This window comes from Myotis myotis, unplaced genomic scaffold (genome assembly GCF_014108235.1).
Source record: "Myotis myotis isolate mMyoMyo1 unplaced genomic scaffold, mMyoMyo1.p scaffold_m19_p_23, whole genome shotgun sequence".
NCBI lineage: Eukaryota > Metazoa > Chordata > Mammalia > Chiroptera > Vespertilionidae > Myotis > Myotis myotis.
In genome coordinates this window covers 6,907,304-6,927,609 of record NW_023416328.1, presented here as the reverse complement: position 1 = coordinate 6,927,609, position 20,306 = coordinate 6,907,304, and the positions used below count along the sequence as shown (strand labels likewise).

Here is a 20,306-nt window from a genome sequence, read left to right as displayed (position 1 = left end):
GCAACCCCGTGAACTCTCAATCCTGGTGAATTGGTCACCGGTTTACGACAAAGAGAAGTAGAAAGGACATGTGTCTGTCTGTCTGTCTGTCTGTGTCTCTCTCTCTGTTCCTAGACAGACCTCCTGCCTGTTGGGAATAGAAGCTCCTGGAATCGAAGGCATCCCATAGAGATTTTTTTTTCTGGAAGGATTAAAACAGTAGCAAGCATGCTCCCCTTACGCTCTGGGCAGCTCTGGCTCTAACCCTAGCATGGACACACACACACACACACACACACACACAAAAGGTGTGGGTGGGTGGGTGGGTGGGTGGGATGGGGTTGGAGAGCATGCAGGGGTGGGCTCCCTGACCCCAGGGGCCGAGCAGGGGATCACATGACCCCACGGCCTGAAAGACCCTATAATTTGCAACTGATTAATGGGGGGCGGGGGGTAGGGGGGGAGGGAGGGGGACAGAAACCAACGTGTGAATCACCTTTCAAGTTTTTAATGTCATTAGACAAGGAAAACGAGGCTGCTTTCAAATTCCTCCCTGGTATTAACTTTGGTCGCCAGGCCGCCCCGAGTAATTGGGAGAAGTGATTGCGGAGGCTTAAGCCCATTTCTCACGGCGGCTGCACTCGGACAAAGCGGGTTTTACGGGGGCCAAACCCTGGGCCAGGGCAGGGCAGACCCCGGAGCAGGGACCCCAGGCTTTTCATAAACCACCTCGAATCATAAGCCTCCGTAATAAGGGCTCCTTGGGGCGGGGTGGGGGTGGGGTCTATTAACCAACAAGCCCAGCGGGGCCCCCTCTCCTGTTGCCCCAGGGGCCTGTTCTTTTCCCTCCCGCCTTCCCTGTAGCTTTTTAAAAAATGCATTTTTAAATATATTTTTTATTGATTGCAGAGAGGAAGGGAGAGGGAGAGAGAGAGAGAAACATCAATGATGACAGAGAATCGTGGACCGGCCGCCTCCTGCACGCCCCACACTGGGGTACACAGTAGGTCTGTGGAACTGAACATGACTGCCCTCGACTGCTCCTTGACACCATTTGTGTCACAAAGGCATTTCCACAGCCCGGCCGGTGTTGCTCAGTGGTTGGACGTAGACCCAGGAACCAGGAGGTCATGGTTCAATTCCCTGGTCAGGGCACAGGCCTGGATTGTGGCCTTGCATAGAGACAGACATTGAAAAACAATATATATATTTTTGATTGCACAGAGGCAAGGAGAGGGAGAGAAAGTTTTGGGCATTCCCTCTTCTTCAAGTTATCTGTTTTCCCACTCTCCAATGGGAACGATCAAGCCCATCAAACTATACACATCCTGTATGTGCAGTTATTCGTGTAACAGTTATACCTAAATCAAACCGGTTCTGCCCCGGCTGGTGATGTCCGGTGGTTAGAGCACAGGCCTGTGCACCGAAGGGTTGAGGCTCCATTCCCGGTCAAGGGCACGCACCTGGGTTGCAGGTTCGATTCCCGGCCCCGGCTGGGATGTGTGTGAGAAGCAACCAATTGATTTCTCTCTACATCTCTCTCACGCCCCCTCCATCCCTGCCTTCCACTCTCTCTAAAAACCAATGGAAAACAAATATCATCATGTGAAGATTAACAACAACAACAAAAAACCCCCCACCAAACTGTTTCAAAATTGTACACCGGGAGGTCACGGGTTCGATTCCCACTTCAGGGCACATGCCCAGCTTGCAGGCTCGGTCCCCAGTAGGGGGCGTGCAGGAGGCAGCCGATGGATGGCTCTCTCTCATTGATGTTTCTCTCTCTCTCCCCCTCTCCCTTCCTATTCCTTGCTTTCAGCAGATTCCAAGCAGAGCTGACTCCATGCTGCTGACTCCCAGAGTGACTCCCAGACCAGCCACAGCCCTTGATGCAAAGCTACACCCATGTCCCGGCTGGTTTATTGTTTCCTTAAAGCGGGTAACATGTGCTTAGCTCCCAAGAAGCCCAGGCTGTATCCAGGGGCTGGGAGAAGACTCGTTGGTGCTGGTTCCCTGGGTACCGTGGGCTGTGCCCGGCCCGACCTGGCCAGGTGTCCCCCATCTGCCACCAGCGCCTGGGCCGACGTTGCTGGTGCCTCTTCCCATCGCTGGGACTTGGCACGGGCCATCTGTGTCACTGGGCAGCGCCTCGTCACATGTGAGCCGGAGCAGCGAGCATGGTTCTCTCCCCAACCTCCACGCAGGCCAGGCCGGTCATGTTAAGTTCGACAGACACATGATGGACGAGCTGTTCAATGAGGCCGGAGAACAGTTTAATAGCAGGACCCAGGCTACCGGTTTTGTCCCGGCCCAACTGAAAGTACGTCGTTGTCGTTGCAAAAGATAATTGGAGACATAAAAGCCCGGACGGGGGGGTCAGCTGGTCACGTGGCCGGGAGCTTTGCATTCTTGGTTCACAGAGCTTAGGGCAGTGATGGCGAACCTATGACATGCGTGTCAGAGGTGATACGCGAACTCATTTTTTTGGTTAAATGGCATTTAAATATATAAAATAAATATCAAAAATATAAGTCTTTGTTTTACTATGGTTGCAAAGCTCAAAAAATTTCTATATGTGACACGGCACCAGAGTTAAGTTAGGGTTTTTCAAAATGCTGACACGCCGAGCTCAAAAGGTTCGCCGTCACTGGCTTAGGGGGCCGTTTGCACATGGCTTCTGAGAGTCAGTCCATCCTTTTTTTTTTTTTAAATTTCAGAGAAGAAGGGAGAGGGAGAGAGAGAAACATCAGTGATGAGAGAGAATCATGGATCGGCTGCCCCCTGCACACCCTCTACTGGGGATCAATCCCGCAACCCGGGCCTGTGCCCTGACCGGGAATCGAACCGTGACCTCCTGGTTCCTAGGTGGACGCTCAGCCACTGAGCCAGGCCGGCCGGGCTAAGGCGCTTTTTAATTTAAAAAAATCATTCAATGGAGAGGGAATGCTATCAGTTAATCTCAGGTCAGGTCCCGCCCGCCCCCAACTCCCTAATAATTTCCTAAACATCAAGCATTTCCATGAAGCCAGCCAGCCCCTTAATTACACAGCCTTTGTGAGTAAGTGCTTCTACGGGCTTCTCAAAGGCATGGCGGGGATCCGAGTCTAATAGAGGGTTTCCATGTTCCTCGGAGCCCGTATTCCAGCCCTTTTATCTCCACGCAGAGCGCGGCCCAGAGGCGGCGGCAGCGAGGGGGCAGGTACATACCTTGGGAGCCAGCCTGGCTCGAGGATGAGGCAACCTGCTGGGGGCTGTGCGTCGCGGACGTGCTGGGGCCGCGGCAGCGCCCACTGTGGGGATCATCCCAGCAGGTGAGCGTCCCCTGGGCAGGAACCCTCTGCATTGTTTTTTTGGTTAATTCTCACCCGAGGATATTTTCCCTTTGATTTTTAGGGAGAGTGGAAGACAGAGGGAAACACAGAAACATCGATGTGAGAGAAACACATCAATGGGTTGCCTCTTGCACGAGACCCGACCAGGGCCCGGGCCTGGGAGGAGCCTGCAATGGAGGTATACGTGTCCTTGACCAGAATTGAACCTGGGACCCTTCAGTTCTTGGGCTGAAGTTCTATCCACTGAGACACACTGGCTAGGGCTGGCCCTTCCTTTCGATGATCTAAGACGAAAGAAACCTTGTCATGACAGAATAATGCTAAAGACAAATGAATCAATCACCTTTGTTATCTCAGGAGTCCACATGAGCTCCGGCCGACATAGCAATACCTGGCAGTGGCTATTTAAAATCTTTCTTGGTACTTAAAGGTACTCTAAAACTCTCACCATCAATATCTGTGTAATGGACAGAAGGTCCCGGGTTCGATTCCCCGTCAGGGCACAGGCCCGAGTTGCGGGCTCGATTCCCAGTGGGGGGCGTGCAGGAGGCAGCTGATTGATGATTCCTCTCATCATGGATGTTTCTCTCTCTCTCCCTCTCCCTTCCTCTCTGGGGGAAAAAAAAAAAAGATAAAAAAATAAATACAGGCAGAGGATACAAATGCATTTCCTTTCGTCTCAGGAGCCCAACTCCGTGAGATGCGGAAGTGTCTTGTGTTTTTTTTTTTTAATGAAGGAGATAATCTGTTTTTATCAAGAGCGACTCAGCCCTTTTTTGCAAACCGCCTTTCAGCTGCAAAAACAGGACCCCGCTTACATCATGTTGGAAAGCAACCACCTCCGGGGTTCCAAGCAACACAGCGATTTCTCACAGCTGAGCTCCCCCACGGCTCTGGGAGGCCGGGTTTCAGATGGCCCGTTCCTGGCCTCCGCGCGGGCCAAGCCCTGGACGAGCCTGCAAGCAGATTGCAGTTGCGAAGCATCCAACGGCTCCTCGAAGTGCTAAGTCCCGTCCCCCCTTGTCCCCCGCACGCCATCACTCACGTCAGCCCCCGGGCTCTCCTGAGTGAGCCAGGCTGATGTTACCCAGAGGAAGCGTGAAACACGAGTGTTTTGCTGTTGTTTTTTTTTTTTGCTTTTGTCTCCGGCAGCCTGAGAAACTATCTCAGAGTCGTTGTTCTCGCTGCATCACTGTTGTGGGCTTAGAAAGGCCGGGGTCCAACCTCTGTCCCCAAAGTGTGGCAGACATGAGGCAGCGGGGAGCCCGGTCCCCAAAAGGCTCGGGTTTGGAACAACGCATTGAAGAATGCGATAGGCGTGTGTTGGCTGGTATTTGCAGAATGCAATAAAAAAATAAAAAAGGGCAGCGGTGGTGGTGGTGAAGAACCGCCTCGTCGGATCTAAAATGGCTCTATTTTCTGTATCACATTCTGACACCATTCCCAATTATCTGGTCCCTAGCCGGTGTGGCTCAGTGGGCGGAAGGGTTGCTGGTTCGATTCCCGGTCAGGACACATGCCCGGGTTGCGGGATCGGTCCCTGGTAGGGGGTGTGCAGGAGGCAGCTGATGGATGTTTCACTTTCACGTGGATGTTTCTCTCTCTCCCTCTCTCTCTAAAAATCAATTAAAAAATCTTTTTCTTTTAAAAAAATATTTTTTATTGATTTCAGAGAGGAAAGGAGAGGGAGAGAGCAACAGTGATGAGACTCATGGATCAGCTGCCTCTTGCACGCTCCACACTAGGGATAGAGCCCGCAACCCGGGCATGTACCCTGACCTGGAATCAAACTATGACCTCCTGGTTCATAGGTAGACATCAACCACTGAGCACACTGGGCCAATTTAAAAATCTTAAAAAAATAAACGTAAGTCCTAGCTGATTTGGCTCAGTGGATAGAGCGTTGGACTACAGACTGAAGGGTCCCTGGTTCGATTCCGGTCAAGGGCACATGCCTGGGTGGCAGGCCCCATCCCCAGTAGGGGGCGCGCAGGAGGCAGCCGATCCACGATTCTCTCTCATCACTGATGTTTCTCTCTCCCTCTCTGAAATCAATAAAAAACATTTAAAGAAAAAATATTGATGCAGGAAGGTTTGATTTTTTTTTCCTTTCACGAAAGAGCTGGGAAATGTTAAACCGTTAAGGCCGACTAGAAATAACACACAATTCCAGGAAGTGTTAAAACCAGATTGAAGTTTTTTTTTTTTTTTTTTTTTAATTCAAACTGACCCAAAGCAAAACAAACTTACATTACAAAGGAAGAACAAAATACAGTATGAGAGGACACACTAGGAGTTATATGAAAGCTCAATTTGGGGGCAGAGGGCCTCATCCCGGTCATATCCTGGGCTGCTGAGCACTTGGGCAGGGCGGTTAGAATCCCCCGGGGTCACAGGCGTTCTCGTCGCTTAGCCTGACACAAGGCGCTCGCTCCCCCGTGTGCCACGTGGACTCTGGCCACGGCCACAGGACACTGGACTCTCTCTCGGAAACACGTCCCGAGCGTGACTGGTAATGACTCAAAGAACAAAACGGTGACGTCGTCCCGACGCACAAGCGCAGATTATTTCTGTCATCAATAGTTTAGAAAGATGGGCATTAAATAATCTAAAAAAAACAAAACAAAAAAACCACTCTCGCTCTGCTGTACATTTATGAACACAAATATTTACAGGGGGGGGCGGGGGAGGGGGGAAACTCGGTTTCAAAAACAGATGAGGTTGGCAGTTCATGGCTGATCATAATCTTTCAGGAGCTGGTTTCTTTGGTGTACTCGCCAGATAGGTTTTTTTTTTTAATAAAGGTTTACGCGGAGGCTTCAATCATAAATTTCAAAAGAAACGTCAAGGATCGCTGACAAATTTGATGCTATTCTGAACATCTCAGTCAAGATTCTGGGAAAAGCGATCGGTTCATTTTTTTTTTTCTTTTTTCTTTCTGAAATGACTCGTTTCTCTCTCCTCACCATGGGACCCCAGGATGCTTCTAGAACAATCCGATTCAAATGCGGACCTGCACATTCACCCCTCCATCCCACGGATTCCTGACCTCCAGACAGTTTTAGTTACTGTGAAATACGCTGATGTGATAGGGAGTCTGTTACCAAAAAACAAACAAACAAAAAAACCCCACAAAAAAACATTCTTTTTAAGTGTCCGGAGAAATCAATCCTCAAACAATAAATAGTGGGGCTTAGACACGTCTTCATTAAATAGAAATTTCAATCGCGGAAGGAGCGCGCATAATTTTTTTTTCTCAAGTCGAAGCAGCGACACGGAACGAAGAACTCGCCTCGGTCTTTCTACTTGGGACCCCCTGACTGGGACTCAGTGGCTTGCTTTGGGGAAACTCTGGGCTGGTTGGGGAAAGAGAATCATTTTAGACTAAACTGATTGAATTAACACACACGTAGGCGGACAGAGGGCCTGCGCGCCCTCCCCCGTCCTCGCCTCCCGGGGCCTGGATTTTACAGGGAGAAGTAAGGTTCCATTCATTCCTGGCTGTGCCATGTCCCCGATGCCTGTGGATGGCTCTTAGCTCCGGCCTCGGTGTTAAAGAACCACCACGCGGCTCGGCTCCCCATGTCCCGAGGGAAGTGAACTTTTCGGAGCGATTTTTACGGGGAAAGGGACGGATCACCCCTTTCGGGCCACCTGGCTGCAGTTACAGGCTTGGGGTGGTGACAAAACCGGCCACACGCTCACGGCTCCCCCATCGGCGACCCCCGAGGCACCCTTTTCCGGAAGGACAAGCCACAGGAGGCCCCCAATTCGCTGTGGCAACAGCTCCCCACTTGGGGACGTAGAAGCAGAGACTCGAACCAGGCCAGCCCTTCCCCGCGCCAACCTCTGATGAGAAACGCGTTACGATGCGTGACTGGGCGTTGCCCAAAGCGCCAGGAGCCATCCTGGGAAGTTGGAAAAGGCTTTTTGGAAACAAAATGACCCGTCAGGCGCGGCACCCACTTCCAAGGGCCTCATCCCGGGTCCCTGCGGCTTCTGGAAGCTTCTGCGTGGTTACGGACGCGTTATCACGCCTGCGTTTTCACGCTGCCAGCCCTATCAACCCAGGAAATAAGGTCCCCGCGGGTAAGGGCTCATCGGCACAGTAGGAGGTTCTCCAGATTCACCAATGCGCGCCGATTAGAGATGTCACCCTTTCGAGGTCTGGCTTAACTGGGGAGGAAAAAAAAAAACCCCAACACAACACAATAAAACGCCATGGAACCGCCTCGAACGATTCCACCATGAGAGCCACAGGGTTTAATACCGTTCGGGGAATATTTTTTAGGGAAAAATGCTCTCCCACCCGGAGATGAAATGTTCGGCTCCATCCACGTGGGGGAAAGGACGGAGCCCTGAATGGAAACGGCGACCCGGGGGACTCCGGCCCCGCAATTCACACGGAAGTGGCAGTGCTGGTGGCCGTGGCATGGGGAACATCAAGCGAGATAATGGCCCAAAGACACCCGAGAAAGCACTGTCCTGCACCGGAGGCGCTTTAGAAAAACAGAAGACAGAGGCTCTAGAAAGTGATTTTCTCTCCCGTTAGGTTTTTTTTTTTTTTTAAAGCACTATTCCCACAGAGACTCGCGGAGGCCCCGTGTTTCCGGGTAGTGTCCTGCGATGGTTAAGAAAAGTAAGTTAAAAACAAGAGCACGCTCCCCGGGAATAGAGGGGTACTGGGGTTAGGTCCCCCCCACCCCCCCAAAACCACCGAAAGCGACGGGAACTAGGAAAGGAACCGTTCCAAACAGCCAATCTGTATTCATTAAAAAAACGAACGAGGGGACAGGAGTACTTACAAAATTTCGGGGGGAGGAGGGGTGCATTTGCCAGTAGAACCCAGAACCCCGTCCTGGGTGGGACGAGGACTCCCAACGTAAACATGTGCTCTGCTGGTTGGTAACAGGCACAAGCCCATGAACCCATAACACTGGCAAAGGGCGGATTCTCCGCTCCAAGCCTGCTCGCGACGTTTGGGGGTGGGGGTGTGGGTGTGGGTGGGGGTGTGGGGGAGAACAACCACCACCCCACAAGCTTTTGTGAGTGCGGCATCGGAGAGAAAGCTTGGACCTCTCAAACCTGGACCAAGAAACCAAATTAAGACCGTCAAGCATGTGGTGTGTTTATAGATAGATATATATATAAAACCAACAACCCCTCCCGTACAACGAAAACCAACCGAACAAACGAACGAGAAAATAAAAAAAACAAACAGAAAGAATAAACATCTAAAAGTGTACACCTGCTTTCTGACTTCTCGGCGGATCAGAAATTGCATAGGATATACTTTGTGCAAGGCGAACGGCCTTAGGGGTATCTGGGACAGAGCGCCCGGCCCCGCGCCCGGGGGCCTGTGTCTGTCAGATGCCGTCGAATTTGTGTTTTAAGTAGTCTTTTATGACCTTGGCAATGGGGAGGTCGTCAAGTAGCTTTAGGTTCTGAAGGCCTATACACTGTCGGATTTTAATTCGGCACAGGTCCTGCAAGTTTCGGGGCTGCCCTAGAAAGACAGAGAAGAAGAAAACACGTTTACAAAGCAGAATATTTAAGGCGGGCTTTTTAGGTTCTGAAAATCACTGGGTGTTTTGGTTTGTTGTTGTTTTTTTAAAAAATATGTTTTTATTTTATTTTTTAAACAGATATTTTTATTGATTTCAGAGAAGAAGGGCGAGGGAGAGTGAGAGAGAGAGAAACATCAATGAGAGAGAATCATGGATCGGCTGCCTCCTGCACGCCCCCAACTGGGGATCGAGCCCCCAACCCGGGCATGTGCCCTTGACTGGAATCGAACTTGGAACCCTTCAGTCCGCAGGCCGGCGCTCTATCCACTGAGCCACACCAGCCAGGGCTTTTTATAGTCTAGATCAGCGGTTCTCAACCTGTGGGTCACGACCCCTTTGGGGGTTGAAAGACCCTTTCACAGGGGTCGCCTAAGACCATCGGAAAACACATAAATAATTACATACTGTTTTTGTGATTAACCACTATGCTTTCCTTATGTTCAATTTGTAACAATGAAATTGGGGGTCACCACAACATGAAGAACTGTATGAAAGGGTCGCGGCATTAGGAAGGTTGAGAACCGCTGGTCTAGATAAACATCTTTTGTACTGGAAATATGTTCTCTTCGCCAGCTTTCATAGTCAATGGTAACGCTGATGAGAGCTCGCACACGTAGAATGCTTACGCTGAGCCATGGATTCTGACAAACCCCCGACACACAGGAACTCCTTTAATCCTTTTACGAGGGGAGGACTTTGATCATCAGCCCATTTCACAGACTCCGGCTGTCTGAGGGATTAGGTAACACCCTCCAAGTCTAGCCGGGAGCCCTGGTTCAGCGGTTCTCAAACTTCTCCGTCCCAAAGCCCCAAAGCCGCTTCCTACGTTCCCAGATGCTCAAGCTCCCTAAAGAACTTCTGTGTTTAGGGTAGGGCTGTATCGAGCGGTTAACATCCCTGTCTGAAGCTATGAGACAACGTTTAGAAAGACTTCTTCGTTCTCTTAGAAGCAACGGCAAGAAACCCCATGACGTGCGAACAGAAACCTCGCGGCTGTGAAATGAGCAGGGTGAAGCGAGGAGGATGGCTCGCGTTCACGTCTTATCAACACCCGGGAGCGCCTGGCTGGATCCCCACCGACGCGGCCGCATCCCACCCGCCGGGAAGCGGTCACGTCATCTGGTCTCTGGAAACGTCCCCTCACACGCAGGGGAGAAGGAATGTGAGCCAGGCAGCGCACGTCTCGGGGTGAGGACGAGCATCACTCTGACCTCAGATGCCCTGAGAGGGTCCGGGGAAGCCCAGCGGCCCCCAGGCCACACGGGGAAGCCCAGCGGCCCCCAGGCCACATGGGGAAGCCCAGCGGCCCCCAGGCCACACGGGGAAGCCCAGCGGCCCCCAGGCCACATGGGGAAGACCATGGGGGGCCACATGGGGAGGACCATCGAGCTGCTTAGCACTTGAACCTGTGCTTGAATGGTACTCGGCTGTCTAGAGGGATCAGCACTGTTGGAAAGTAATTCTTTGTGAGGACAAAAGGCTCCTTCAAATTCAGGCCTCTGTTCCGGAAGGCCCACAGAAACACGCGTTTTCCAAGAGTTACTGAACACATACGTGCAAGGGCTTTTAAAAGAATCACAGCAGCCCGGCTGGCGTGGCTCAGTGGTCAAGCATCGATCGACCTATGAACCAGGAGGTCACAGTTTGATTCCCGGTCAGGGCACAGGCCCGGGTTGCGGGCTCGGTCCCCAGTGTGGGGCGTGCAAGAGGCAGCCGATCCACGATTCTCTCTCATCATTGCTGTTTCTATCTCTCTCCCTCTCCCCTCCTTCCCCCTCTCTGAAGTGAATAAAAACACATTTAAAAAAACAAATCACAGAAGTGACAGATTCCCTAGAAAGATTTATAAATTAGGAGCAGGAGCATCTACAGAGGTTTGCACTGGATCTGTGTGGCTACGAGACACACAGACACGACACCCCCCCCCCCCCCACGTGTCTCCCAGCAAACTCCCGCCTTCCCCGCCTCCCACCCTCAGGGGTGAGGAGTGAGGTTCCCAGCAGACGAGCTCAGAGCTCCGCTGGCGCGTAACAAGGTTGTGAACGGGCCACACCCCATGCCCACGAGGGCAGGACCGTTCTGGCTGCCCGTCAGCCCCGTGCCGGACATAGCCCTCCACCAACGCCGGCCGGGGGAGCGAATGAGTGGATGAGTGCTCTGTAGGTGGGTCCCTAACGTAGAAACCGGCCAGCTCATGGCAAGACACGCCCACGCCGAGAGCAAATCGTTTCCTAAGCGGTGCTGGGTGACTTGGCATCGCCATGCACAGGCTGCCATTAGCAAGAGGATAAGCGATCGCTGCCATTTTTTCAATAAGTGCTTACGACACTTGACCCGACACTTGACCCGCACGTGTACACCAGCCAAGGAATCTTCCTTAAAACACACACACACACACACACACACACACTTCAGAGAGGAAGGGAGAGGAAGAGGGAGAGGGAGAGGGAGAGAGAGAGAAACATTGATGTGAGAGCACAGCGGCGATCGGCTGCCCCCTGCACGCCCCCTGCTGGGGGATCAAGCCGGGTCGCCCTGACTGGGAATCAAACCAGCAACCGTTCGGTGCAGGAACGATGCTCAACTGCTGGCCAGGGGCAGAATCTGAGTTTTTAAAGCCTTCCTGACCCTGTGGGACCCGCTGCCTGCAGAAGGACCATTCGTGACAGGGGCACACTCCCCATCGTGCCCCAAGCATCAGGCCTCCAGCCCGTCCCCCGGCGTCCTCACCTGGGCACTGAGGACACCGCCACCTGCACCACCGGCCCGACAGGCCGGACACGAGTTCACCCGGGTCAAGGGCTCAGAATAGCACCGGGCACACAGGAAGAGCTATCCACGCCTTTAAGTACACAGACGCTCAAACAGTCCTATTCAGAGGCTCGTAAAAAACCATGTTTGCTTCTCCCGCCCGGGAGAGGGGGAGCCAGAAGGCCCTGTCCGCCCGGTGCTCCGAGGACAGTGCGGACGGTAAAGGTGCGAGCGATTCGTAACCCGTTGCTGGGAGCCGGTCCCGGGCCGACGGATGGAAAGCAGATTCCGGAAATCGCCGCATGGCTTGAGTCAGGGAGTGAGAACACTCTCTGTATACAAAGAGGTGCAGCCCTGGCCGGTGTGGCGCAGTGGATAGCGCGCCAGCCCGTGGACTAGAAGAGTTTCGGGTTCGATTCTGGTCAAGGGCACGTACCTCGGCTGCAGGCTCGATCCCCGGCCCGGGACCCTGGTCGGGGTGCGTGCAGGAGGCAGCCCATCGATGTGTCTCTCTCACATGGATGTTTCTCTCTGCCTCTCCCCCTCCCTTCCACTTTCCCTAAAATAATCGATGGGAAAATATCCTCGGGTGAGGATTCACACAAAATAACAAGCTGTGCAGCGATGAAGGGAGGCGGATCGTTACCCCACTGCTCCATCCGCACAGGCACGGACGCTGGCTCATCTCGCCCGGTACTAGCGCTGGGCGACAAGCAGGCGAAATAATAAATAGCAATAAGGGCTACTCATTGTAATTACTGTTACTGCTAAGGTTAAGGAGCTGCCCCCCCGCCCCGCCCGAATACAAATTTGGGAATAGAAAATTATGATTGAAAAAAAAAGACTTATTTAAAAAAAAAAATTTTTTTTTAAATTGATTTCAGAGAGGAAGGGAGAGGGAAACATCAATGATGAGAGAGAATCATGGATCGGCTGCCTCCTGCACGCCCCCTAGGGGGGATGGAGCCCGCAACCCAGGCATGGGCCCTGACCGGGAATCACACCGTGATCTACCTCCTGGTTCATAGGTCGAGGCTCAACCATTGAGCCACACCAGCCAGGCAGGGCTTATTTTCTTGAAAGTATTTAGGGAACACCTACTATGCGCTCCAAGACGCACTGCCCCAAAGATGAAAGGGGCGAGGAGCAGGCAGCAGCAGAGGAAAAGAGAGCTGAAGAGGAGAAAAGGGATGGAAGGAGAAACTCCACACACACACACACACACACACACACACACACGCACACGTGCACACACGCTTTTACGAGGTGTCTTAGAAAAGGATCCCTACCCTGTTACGTAACAACGCGGGGCGGTAACAGCGGCCTGCCTGTCCCCGGGGGACAGCGCACAAAAGAACATAATTGACGGAATTATTGTAACACTTTGGGGATGCGTCCAAGTACAAGGTAGCCGTGCTCGTGAGCTACAATGGGATTACGCCACAGTTCAAAGGGGCTGTCGGCCTCTCCCCCGGGGAGGAAGCCCGTCATTAGCGGTAATGGGGCTGGTGCTGGTGCGAAGTAGGAAGTCGGCTTTTGAAGGGCCTGGTCTGGCCTGAATTACAAAACCGGGGCGGCCGCGTCGTTTGGAAAATTAAATCTCCCCCAGCCCGCCTTTTGGCGCTGCCATTCCCGGATTCAAGATAGACCTCAAGTTACTTATCTGGACAAAATATTCGTGGAAGTGGACAGAGAGGGCCAAACCTTTGCACGTAACGTCACCCAAAGGGGCGAAATAAAAGCAAAATAGGGTTCTTTTCTTTGGGGAAGAGGCGGGGAGAGACGGAGATGGAGAGGAGGGTGTAGAAAACAAACAAGCAAACAACGAAAAAAAAAAAAAAGCCAGAAATAAACAAAGAGAAAGCCTCCGCCCCTCTGGGTGGCTTAGTACAATCTGACTGGTCCTTCAGGCACCTCTGCATCCCGCCGACATCTGGAACGGCCTCCCAGTACCTGTGTCTTTGTGTCTTTGCTTCAGGGCCTCACTTTAACATCCTCCCCAACCCCACTGCGTCCCTCCTGCTCTCGCCTCCGAATTCCCTTCCCGGGGACTGGGTCCGAGCTGGGTGACACCAGACTTAAGGCTGTAAAACAAAGGCGGTGCCTGGCTGCCTGGACAGAGAGCCATGGCGCTGTCAACTAGGAGGCGGCTCTGGTTCAGCCCTCGGCGCGGCGAGACTCCCAAGGCACCACCTCAGCCCCGATGACATTCGTCCACAGGTGACATTCTTTCCCACGGGGACATGGCTTTGGGCTATATTTGCGTTTTTGTTTTTTAATCCTCAACCCAGGATATTTTTCCACTGATTTTTTTTTTGGGGGGGGAGAGTGGATGGGAGGAAGGAGAGGGGAGAGAAGAGGGGAGAGAGAGTGGGAGAAGGAGAGAGAGAGAGAGAGAAATATCGATGTGAGAGAGACACACTGATTGGTTGCCTCCCATATGCGCCCAGACTGGGGCCGGGGATCGAGCCTGCAACCGAGGTGCATGCCCTTGACCAGAATCCAACCAGGACCCTTCGGTCCACAGGCCGGCACTCTAACCACTGAGCCAAACCCACCAGGGCTGACCTGTATTTTCCATTTGCACTAAAGCCAACCAAAACCATACGCTGCTTCCTGGCAAACGGCAAGAAACCTCTAGAAGCTTACATTAAAAATAGAAAGTAATACAAATACGATGAAAACAGCCCAGGATAAGGTACTACTTTTACACCAAAGAACCTTAAAGTGGGGTGTGATCTGACTTAACACTGTGTGCTGCTTCTTTGTTTGTTTATTTCTAAAAGTGATTTTAGTCACTGAGGCAGACATGTAGATGTCTGGCAAAATCCCCAACAAGGAAAAAAAAGTAAATGATCGAAAATAACCTCAGTTCAAATGAGCTACGCAAATCACTGCTCCGAAGAGTTACACTAGGTAACTCTGTTTTGACAAGTCATCCCGCAAGAAAATTCCAAGAAACTGATTAGAGGATCATTGGAAAATTAATGAAGAAAAACAAAACCAAATAAACAAATGAATAATCATTTGAAAGGAACACAGGAGTCAGGCCCGGGCCGTGGAAGCGATGTTTTACGTGATCATCTGCCCGCATACCCGTCGGGACTGGACTCAGCTGAGATGAGCCTCAGCCTACATTTCATTTTCTTAGTATTTTTTTTTAAAAAAAGGAGTCATGATTGGTATTCCTACTTTTTGTGTGTGTGTGCGCCCTTGACTGGAATCGAACCCGGGACTCTCCAGTCCCCAGGCCGGTGCTCTATCCACTGAACCAAACCAGCTAGGGCTATTTCTACTTTTTAAAAGTCTGATTCCCGCCCCCCCCCCCCACCCCCCCCCCCCCCCTAAAGTTTAACTTCTGCAGCGACTGACATTTGAACAGAAACATATTTCAGGTCGTGCAGTGTTTACAAAACAGGAAGCACGTGTAAACACCTGTGACTGATGCTCTAGAACAGCAGTTGCCAACCTTTTGGACCTCGAGGGCCACTGTTCTAGAAAGCTTAAGTGCTTGACAGATGAAGGCTCTAGCAAAACAGCTTTACCCGGCTCCATTCCCATCTATTTCATCTTATAGCTATGAGCCATTTCATCCTAAAAACATACAAATCAAGCCCTGGCCAGTGTGGCTCAGCTGGTTGAGCATCATTCCAGGGACCGAGAGGTAGCTGGTTCGATTCCGGGTCAGGGCACAGGCCTGGGATGCGGGCTCCATCCCCAGTAGGGGGCGTGCAGGAGGCAGCCGATCCATGATTCTCATCATTGATGTTTCTCTCTCTCTCTCTCCCACTCTTCCTTCCTCTCTGAAATCAATTTAAAAAATACATGTATTTTTTAAAAAAGAGTGGATTACAGCTGAGAGCGAGCTGTGGGGCACAGACCCGCTGAGGAGTGAGGGGAGCCCCCGGCCTGAAGCCCCCGGCCCCTCTGGCTGCCGCCACCATGACACACAGACCAGCCCCAGGCCAGGCTAACATGAAACCTGACATTAACGGCCTTGTTACCTCAGTGCCTATTACCTAACACTTCATGTCTGGCTTCAATAAAAAATTACAAGACGTGCTAAAAGGCAAGAAAAAACACAGTCGGATGAGACGAAGCATGCATCAGACCAGACTTCGATAAGACACAGATGTTGGAAGGATCAGACAGGCAATTTAAAAGGACTATGATTACCATGTTAAAACCAAGGGAAACATTAGATGGATAAATGTGACAGCTTGGCCCGGCTGGTGTGGCTCAGTGGTTGAGCGTCAATCTAGGAACCAGGAGGTCGCGGTTCCACTCCTGGTCAAGGGCACATGCCTGGGATGCGGGCTCCATCCCTAGTAGGGGGCGTGCAGGAGGCAGCCGACCCATGATTCTCTCTTGTCCCTGATGTTCCCCTCTCTCTCCCTCTCCCTTCCTCTCTGAGATGAATAAAAATATATTTAAGAAAAGAAAAAAGGCAGATGGGCCTTCATGTCTGAAAAGCTGGCCACACGTCTGCTCGGTTGCCATCATTCTGAGACCCAATCGGCCAGCCCACACGCGCCCGGGGCCAGCTCGGGGCGCGCTCCATTCCCGAGCAAGGGAGAACTCCAAGGCCAAGAAACATCCCTGTTGATTTTTCTATTTGCCCCGAATTTTAAAGGTCCATGCGAACCTTATTTATTTAATCCTCATTGGAGGATATTTTCCCATTGATTTTTAGAGAGTGGAAAGGGGGGAGTGGGGGGAGAGAGAGAGAAACATTGATGTGAGAGAGAGACACCGCCAATTGGTTGCCTCCTGCATGCAACCTGACCAGGGGTCAAGCCTGCAACCGAGGTACGTGCCCTTGACCAGAATCGAACCTGGGACCTTTCAGTCCGTAGGGGGATGCTCTACCCACTGAGCCAAACCGGCCGGGGCTTATGTGAACGTCTTTTTAATTCAACGTTCTTGCCCTCCAGCAAGGAGGACCCGGGCAGCTCCGACCACGCCCCTGGCTGTGTCTCCGTGTGCAGACCACACAAGTCTACAGAGCCGACGAGAGGCGGCTGGGGGAGATGCGTCTGGAAGGGATTCCTGGTAGCAAGCCCTTGTCGTTCACCCGCCCACATCTAATGCAATGCTTTACTGAAAACACACACACACACACACAGCATGGCAAACGCACCAGACACTGTTTCCAGTGCATTATAAACATTAACTCATTTAACCCTCCCAGCGAGCCTATAGAAGGACATAAATACCCTAATTTTCAGATGCGGACACAGGCACAGAGCAGCCAGGTCGCCTGCCCGAGGTCACGGCCAACACGTGGGAGAGTCAGCGGCGGGAGCTCACGGGGGCCCAGCTCCAGTCTGTGCTGTGAACCGCGGAGCCAAGTACTTAACGAAAGGGGCTGAGCCGTGTCTGTAGGGCGCACGCCTTCCTGCCGGCGGCCCCGCTCGTGCCACCCAAGCGCAGCCACTGCAGGAGTTAAAGCTAAAGACACCCCGAGATTCTGATGAAACAGGCACGCTCACTGCTATGCAAGCTGGGCCGGCCACTTCCAGGCTTCTTTTAGGAAAAGCGAAAAAAAGCACCCACAGAGAGACAGGTCAGGTACAATGGAAGCCGGCACCGAATTTCCCGCCTACGGCAAATCTCTCCTCACCAGTTTCCTACCAGCCTTCACCGCTTTAGCAGGGGGGCCTGAGCCGGTGACACTGCGGGCCCCATGTCACGTGGGCTCTCTCTGCGATGGAGCCAACGTGAGCAGCGACTTGGCAATAAAAAAAAAAGCGTGGCCGGGCTGGCGTGGCTGAGCGTCGACCTATGAACCAGGAAGTTATGGTTCGATTCCCAGTCGGGGCACATGCCGGGGTTGTGGGCTCGATCCCCAGTAGGGGGCGTGCAGGAGGCGGCCGATCAGGGATTCTCTCTCATCGATGATGTTTCTTTTTTTATTGATTTCAGAGAGGAAGGGAGAGGGAGGGATAGAAACATCAACGATGAGAGAGAATCATGGATCGGCCGCCTCCTGCACGCCTCCTACTGGGGATCGAGCCCGCAACCGGGCATGTGCCCTTGACCGGAATCGAACCTGGGACCCTTCAGTCCGCAGGCTGACGCTCTATCCACTGGGCCACACCAGCCAGGGCTCATCATTGATGCTTCTCTCTCTCTCTCTCTCTCTCTCTCTCTCTCTCTCTCTCTCAATCTCTCCCCCTCTCCCTTTCCTCTCTGAAATCAGTAAGATCAAAAAAATAAACATAAAAGCTAGGAGCCTTGAGCAGGTCGGGAATCTAAGACCCAACTTCCCCTGGTCCCTCCCCCTGAAGCCCACGGCAGCCCCGAGAAACGACGCTTCCAACCCTAGGAGCTGCCTTGTTCTAGCAAAGATCTTCATTGCACCATGAATGTCTGGTTATTATTATTTGTTTAGAAACACCTTACAGCCCTGGCCGGTGTGGCTCAGTGGAGAGAGCGTCGGCCTGCGGACCAAAGGGTCCCGGGTTCGATTCCAGTCAAGGGCACGCACCTCAGTGGCAGGCTCTTCCCCAGCCCGGGCCCTGGTCGGGGCGTGTGCAGGAGGCAACCCATCGATGTGTGTCTCTCACATCGATGTTTCTCTCTGTCTCTCCCCTTCTCTTCCACTCTCCCTAAACAAAAATAAACCAATGGATAAACATCCTCGGGTGAGGATCGACACCACCACCGCCTGCGATTCCTCGGAAGATGCAGGCACTTTTGCCAACGCGAGAGTAGGAACCAGCGGGTTACGTACGTGTGACTTCCTGCAAGAAATCCAGACACGGCCGCCCGCTGCCCGAAATGCTGAGCGAGACCGCCAGCGGGGTCTGCCCCTCGTAGTTCCTCGTGTTCGTGTCCGCCCCGTAACTGTACAGCATCCGTGCGCAGAGCACGTCGTCGCGGAGGGCAGACAGGTGCAGGGGCGTCTGGCCGTCCTCCAGGCGGCCCAGGTTCGTGTCGGCCCCGCGCTGCAGGAACATGCGGCAGTACGAGTGGTTGCTTTTGATGACGGCGTAGCGCAGCAGGAAGCCGTTCTGGATGTCGATGTTGGCGCTGTGGTCCAGCAGGATCTTCACGCAGCTCGAGCGCTCCCGGATGATGGCCAGCTGCAGCGGCGTCGTGCCCTTGTCGCTGAGCGGGTCCACCTCGGCCTTGAACTCCAGCAGGAGGCGGACGAACGAGTCCCGGCCGTAGTGGGCGGCCACGTGCAGGGGAGTCCAGCCGTCGTTGCTCTTGGCGTTGATGATGTCGCTCCGGTACTCGGACTCCAGCATCAGGCGCGCGATGCGGGCCCGGCCGTGCATGGCGGCGTAGTGCAGCGCCGTGAAGCCGCCGATTAAGTCCTTGACCGTGGGGTCAGCTGCGGTGGAAACCAGAAGGGACACATCAGCAGGCGCCCGGACAAAACAACGAGCCCTCCCCACAGCAGAGCCCGCGGGCGCCAATTCTCACACAGGATGCGGAAGGATCAGACATTGCAGCTGACGTCAAGCAGCACGTCTTTCCTCGGTTTAACTGAAGTCAAGGGTTTTTAAAAAATATATGGTTTTATTGATTTCAGAGAGGGAGAGATAGAGTCATCAATGATAGGAGAGAATAATTGGTCGCCTGCCTCTTGGACGCCCCGTATTGGGGATCGAGCCCGCAACCTGGGCATGTGCCCTGACCGGGAATCGAACCGTCACCTCCTGGTTCACAGCTTGACGCTCAACCACTGAGCTGCACCGGCTGCGCTGAAGTCAGGTTTTAATGAAAAATGAAGTTTGGTAGAAAGTGATCAACCCTGGTTAAAGAAGTTTTTAAAAGATATATATACGCCCAGCTGGTGTGGCTCAGTGGTTGAGCACTGACCTATGAACCAGGAGGCCACGGTTCGATTCCTGGTCAGGGCACATGTCCAGATTGCGGGCTTGATCCCAGTAGGGGACGTGCAGGAGGCAGCCGATCCATGATTCTCTCTCATCATTGATATTTCTTTCTTTAAAGATTTTATCTATCTATTTATTTTATTATTATTAGTATTATTTTTTGCTAATCCTCACCTGAGGATATTTTTTCCATTGATTTTTAGACAGAGTGGAAGGGACGGGGAGAGACAGAGAGAGAGAGAGAGAGAGAGAGAGGAACATCAATGTGAGAGAGATACTGAGACACATCGACTGGCTGCCTCCGGGATGGAGCCTGCAACCAAAGGTTATGTGCCCTCGATCGGAATTGAATCCGGAACCCTTCAGTCCACAGGCTGACGCTCTATCCACTGAGCCAAACCGGCCAGGGCGCATCACTGTCCATTTCTATTTCCCTCTCTAAAATCAAAAAGATTTTTTTTTAAAAGATATATACAAAAAACAGAGCTGAGACCACCATGCCCGTTTGCTAGCTGAACCCACTGCTTTTGCTGCCCCAGCTCCCCCATCTCTGAGTTGTTTTCACGCTTCTCTTCGGCTTTGACTTTGTTTTATTTTCTCTTGTGCTTCTTGGTCTTAAAGAGAAGCATGTGTAGCAACATCTGCGGCTCTAAATTACGGATGTACTGTGGTCTGGCAGACGGCGTTGTTTTAAGGGTGCATTAAGTGGGGGGAAAAAAATAAAGTTTTTTTTTTTTTTCTCCCTGTGGTCTGTAAAAATTCCAAAGCACGTTAGATATATGTTAAGTGATCTGGACAAATCAGGTTCTCGTAAGATAAACGTCTAC

General features: G+C 52.4%; 1 protein-coding gene across 4 annotated transcripts in view; it reads right to left on the bottom strand.

Annotated features, from left to right (window-relative positions):
• Positions 1-8,425: 8,425 nt before the first annotated feature.
• Positions 8,426-20,306, bottom strand: part of ASB7 (ankyrin repeat and SOCS box containing 7) — a 28,857-nt gene continuing 16,976 nt past the window's right edge. For all 4 annotated transcript variants that reach the window (XM_036355736.1, XM_036355735.1, XM_036355734.1 and 1 more), the window contains 2 exons: positions 18,366-18,971; positions 8,426-8,817 (listed from right to left, as the gene is read on the bottom strand). In XM_036355736.1, coding sequence (XP_036211629.1) covers positions 8,678-8,817; positions 18,366-18,971 — 746 coding nt within the window. In that variant the 3' untranslated portion in view covers positions 8,426-8,677. The remainder of the gene's footprint in view (positions 8,818-18,365; positions 18,972-20,306) is intronic.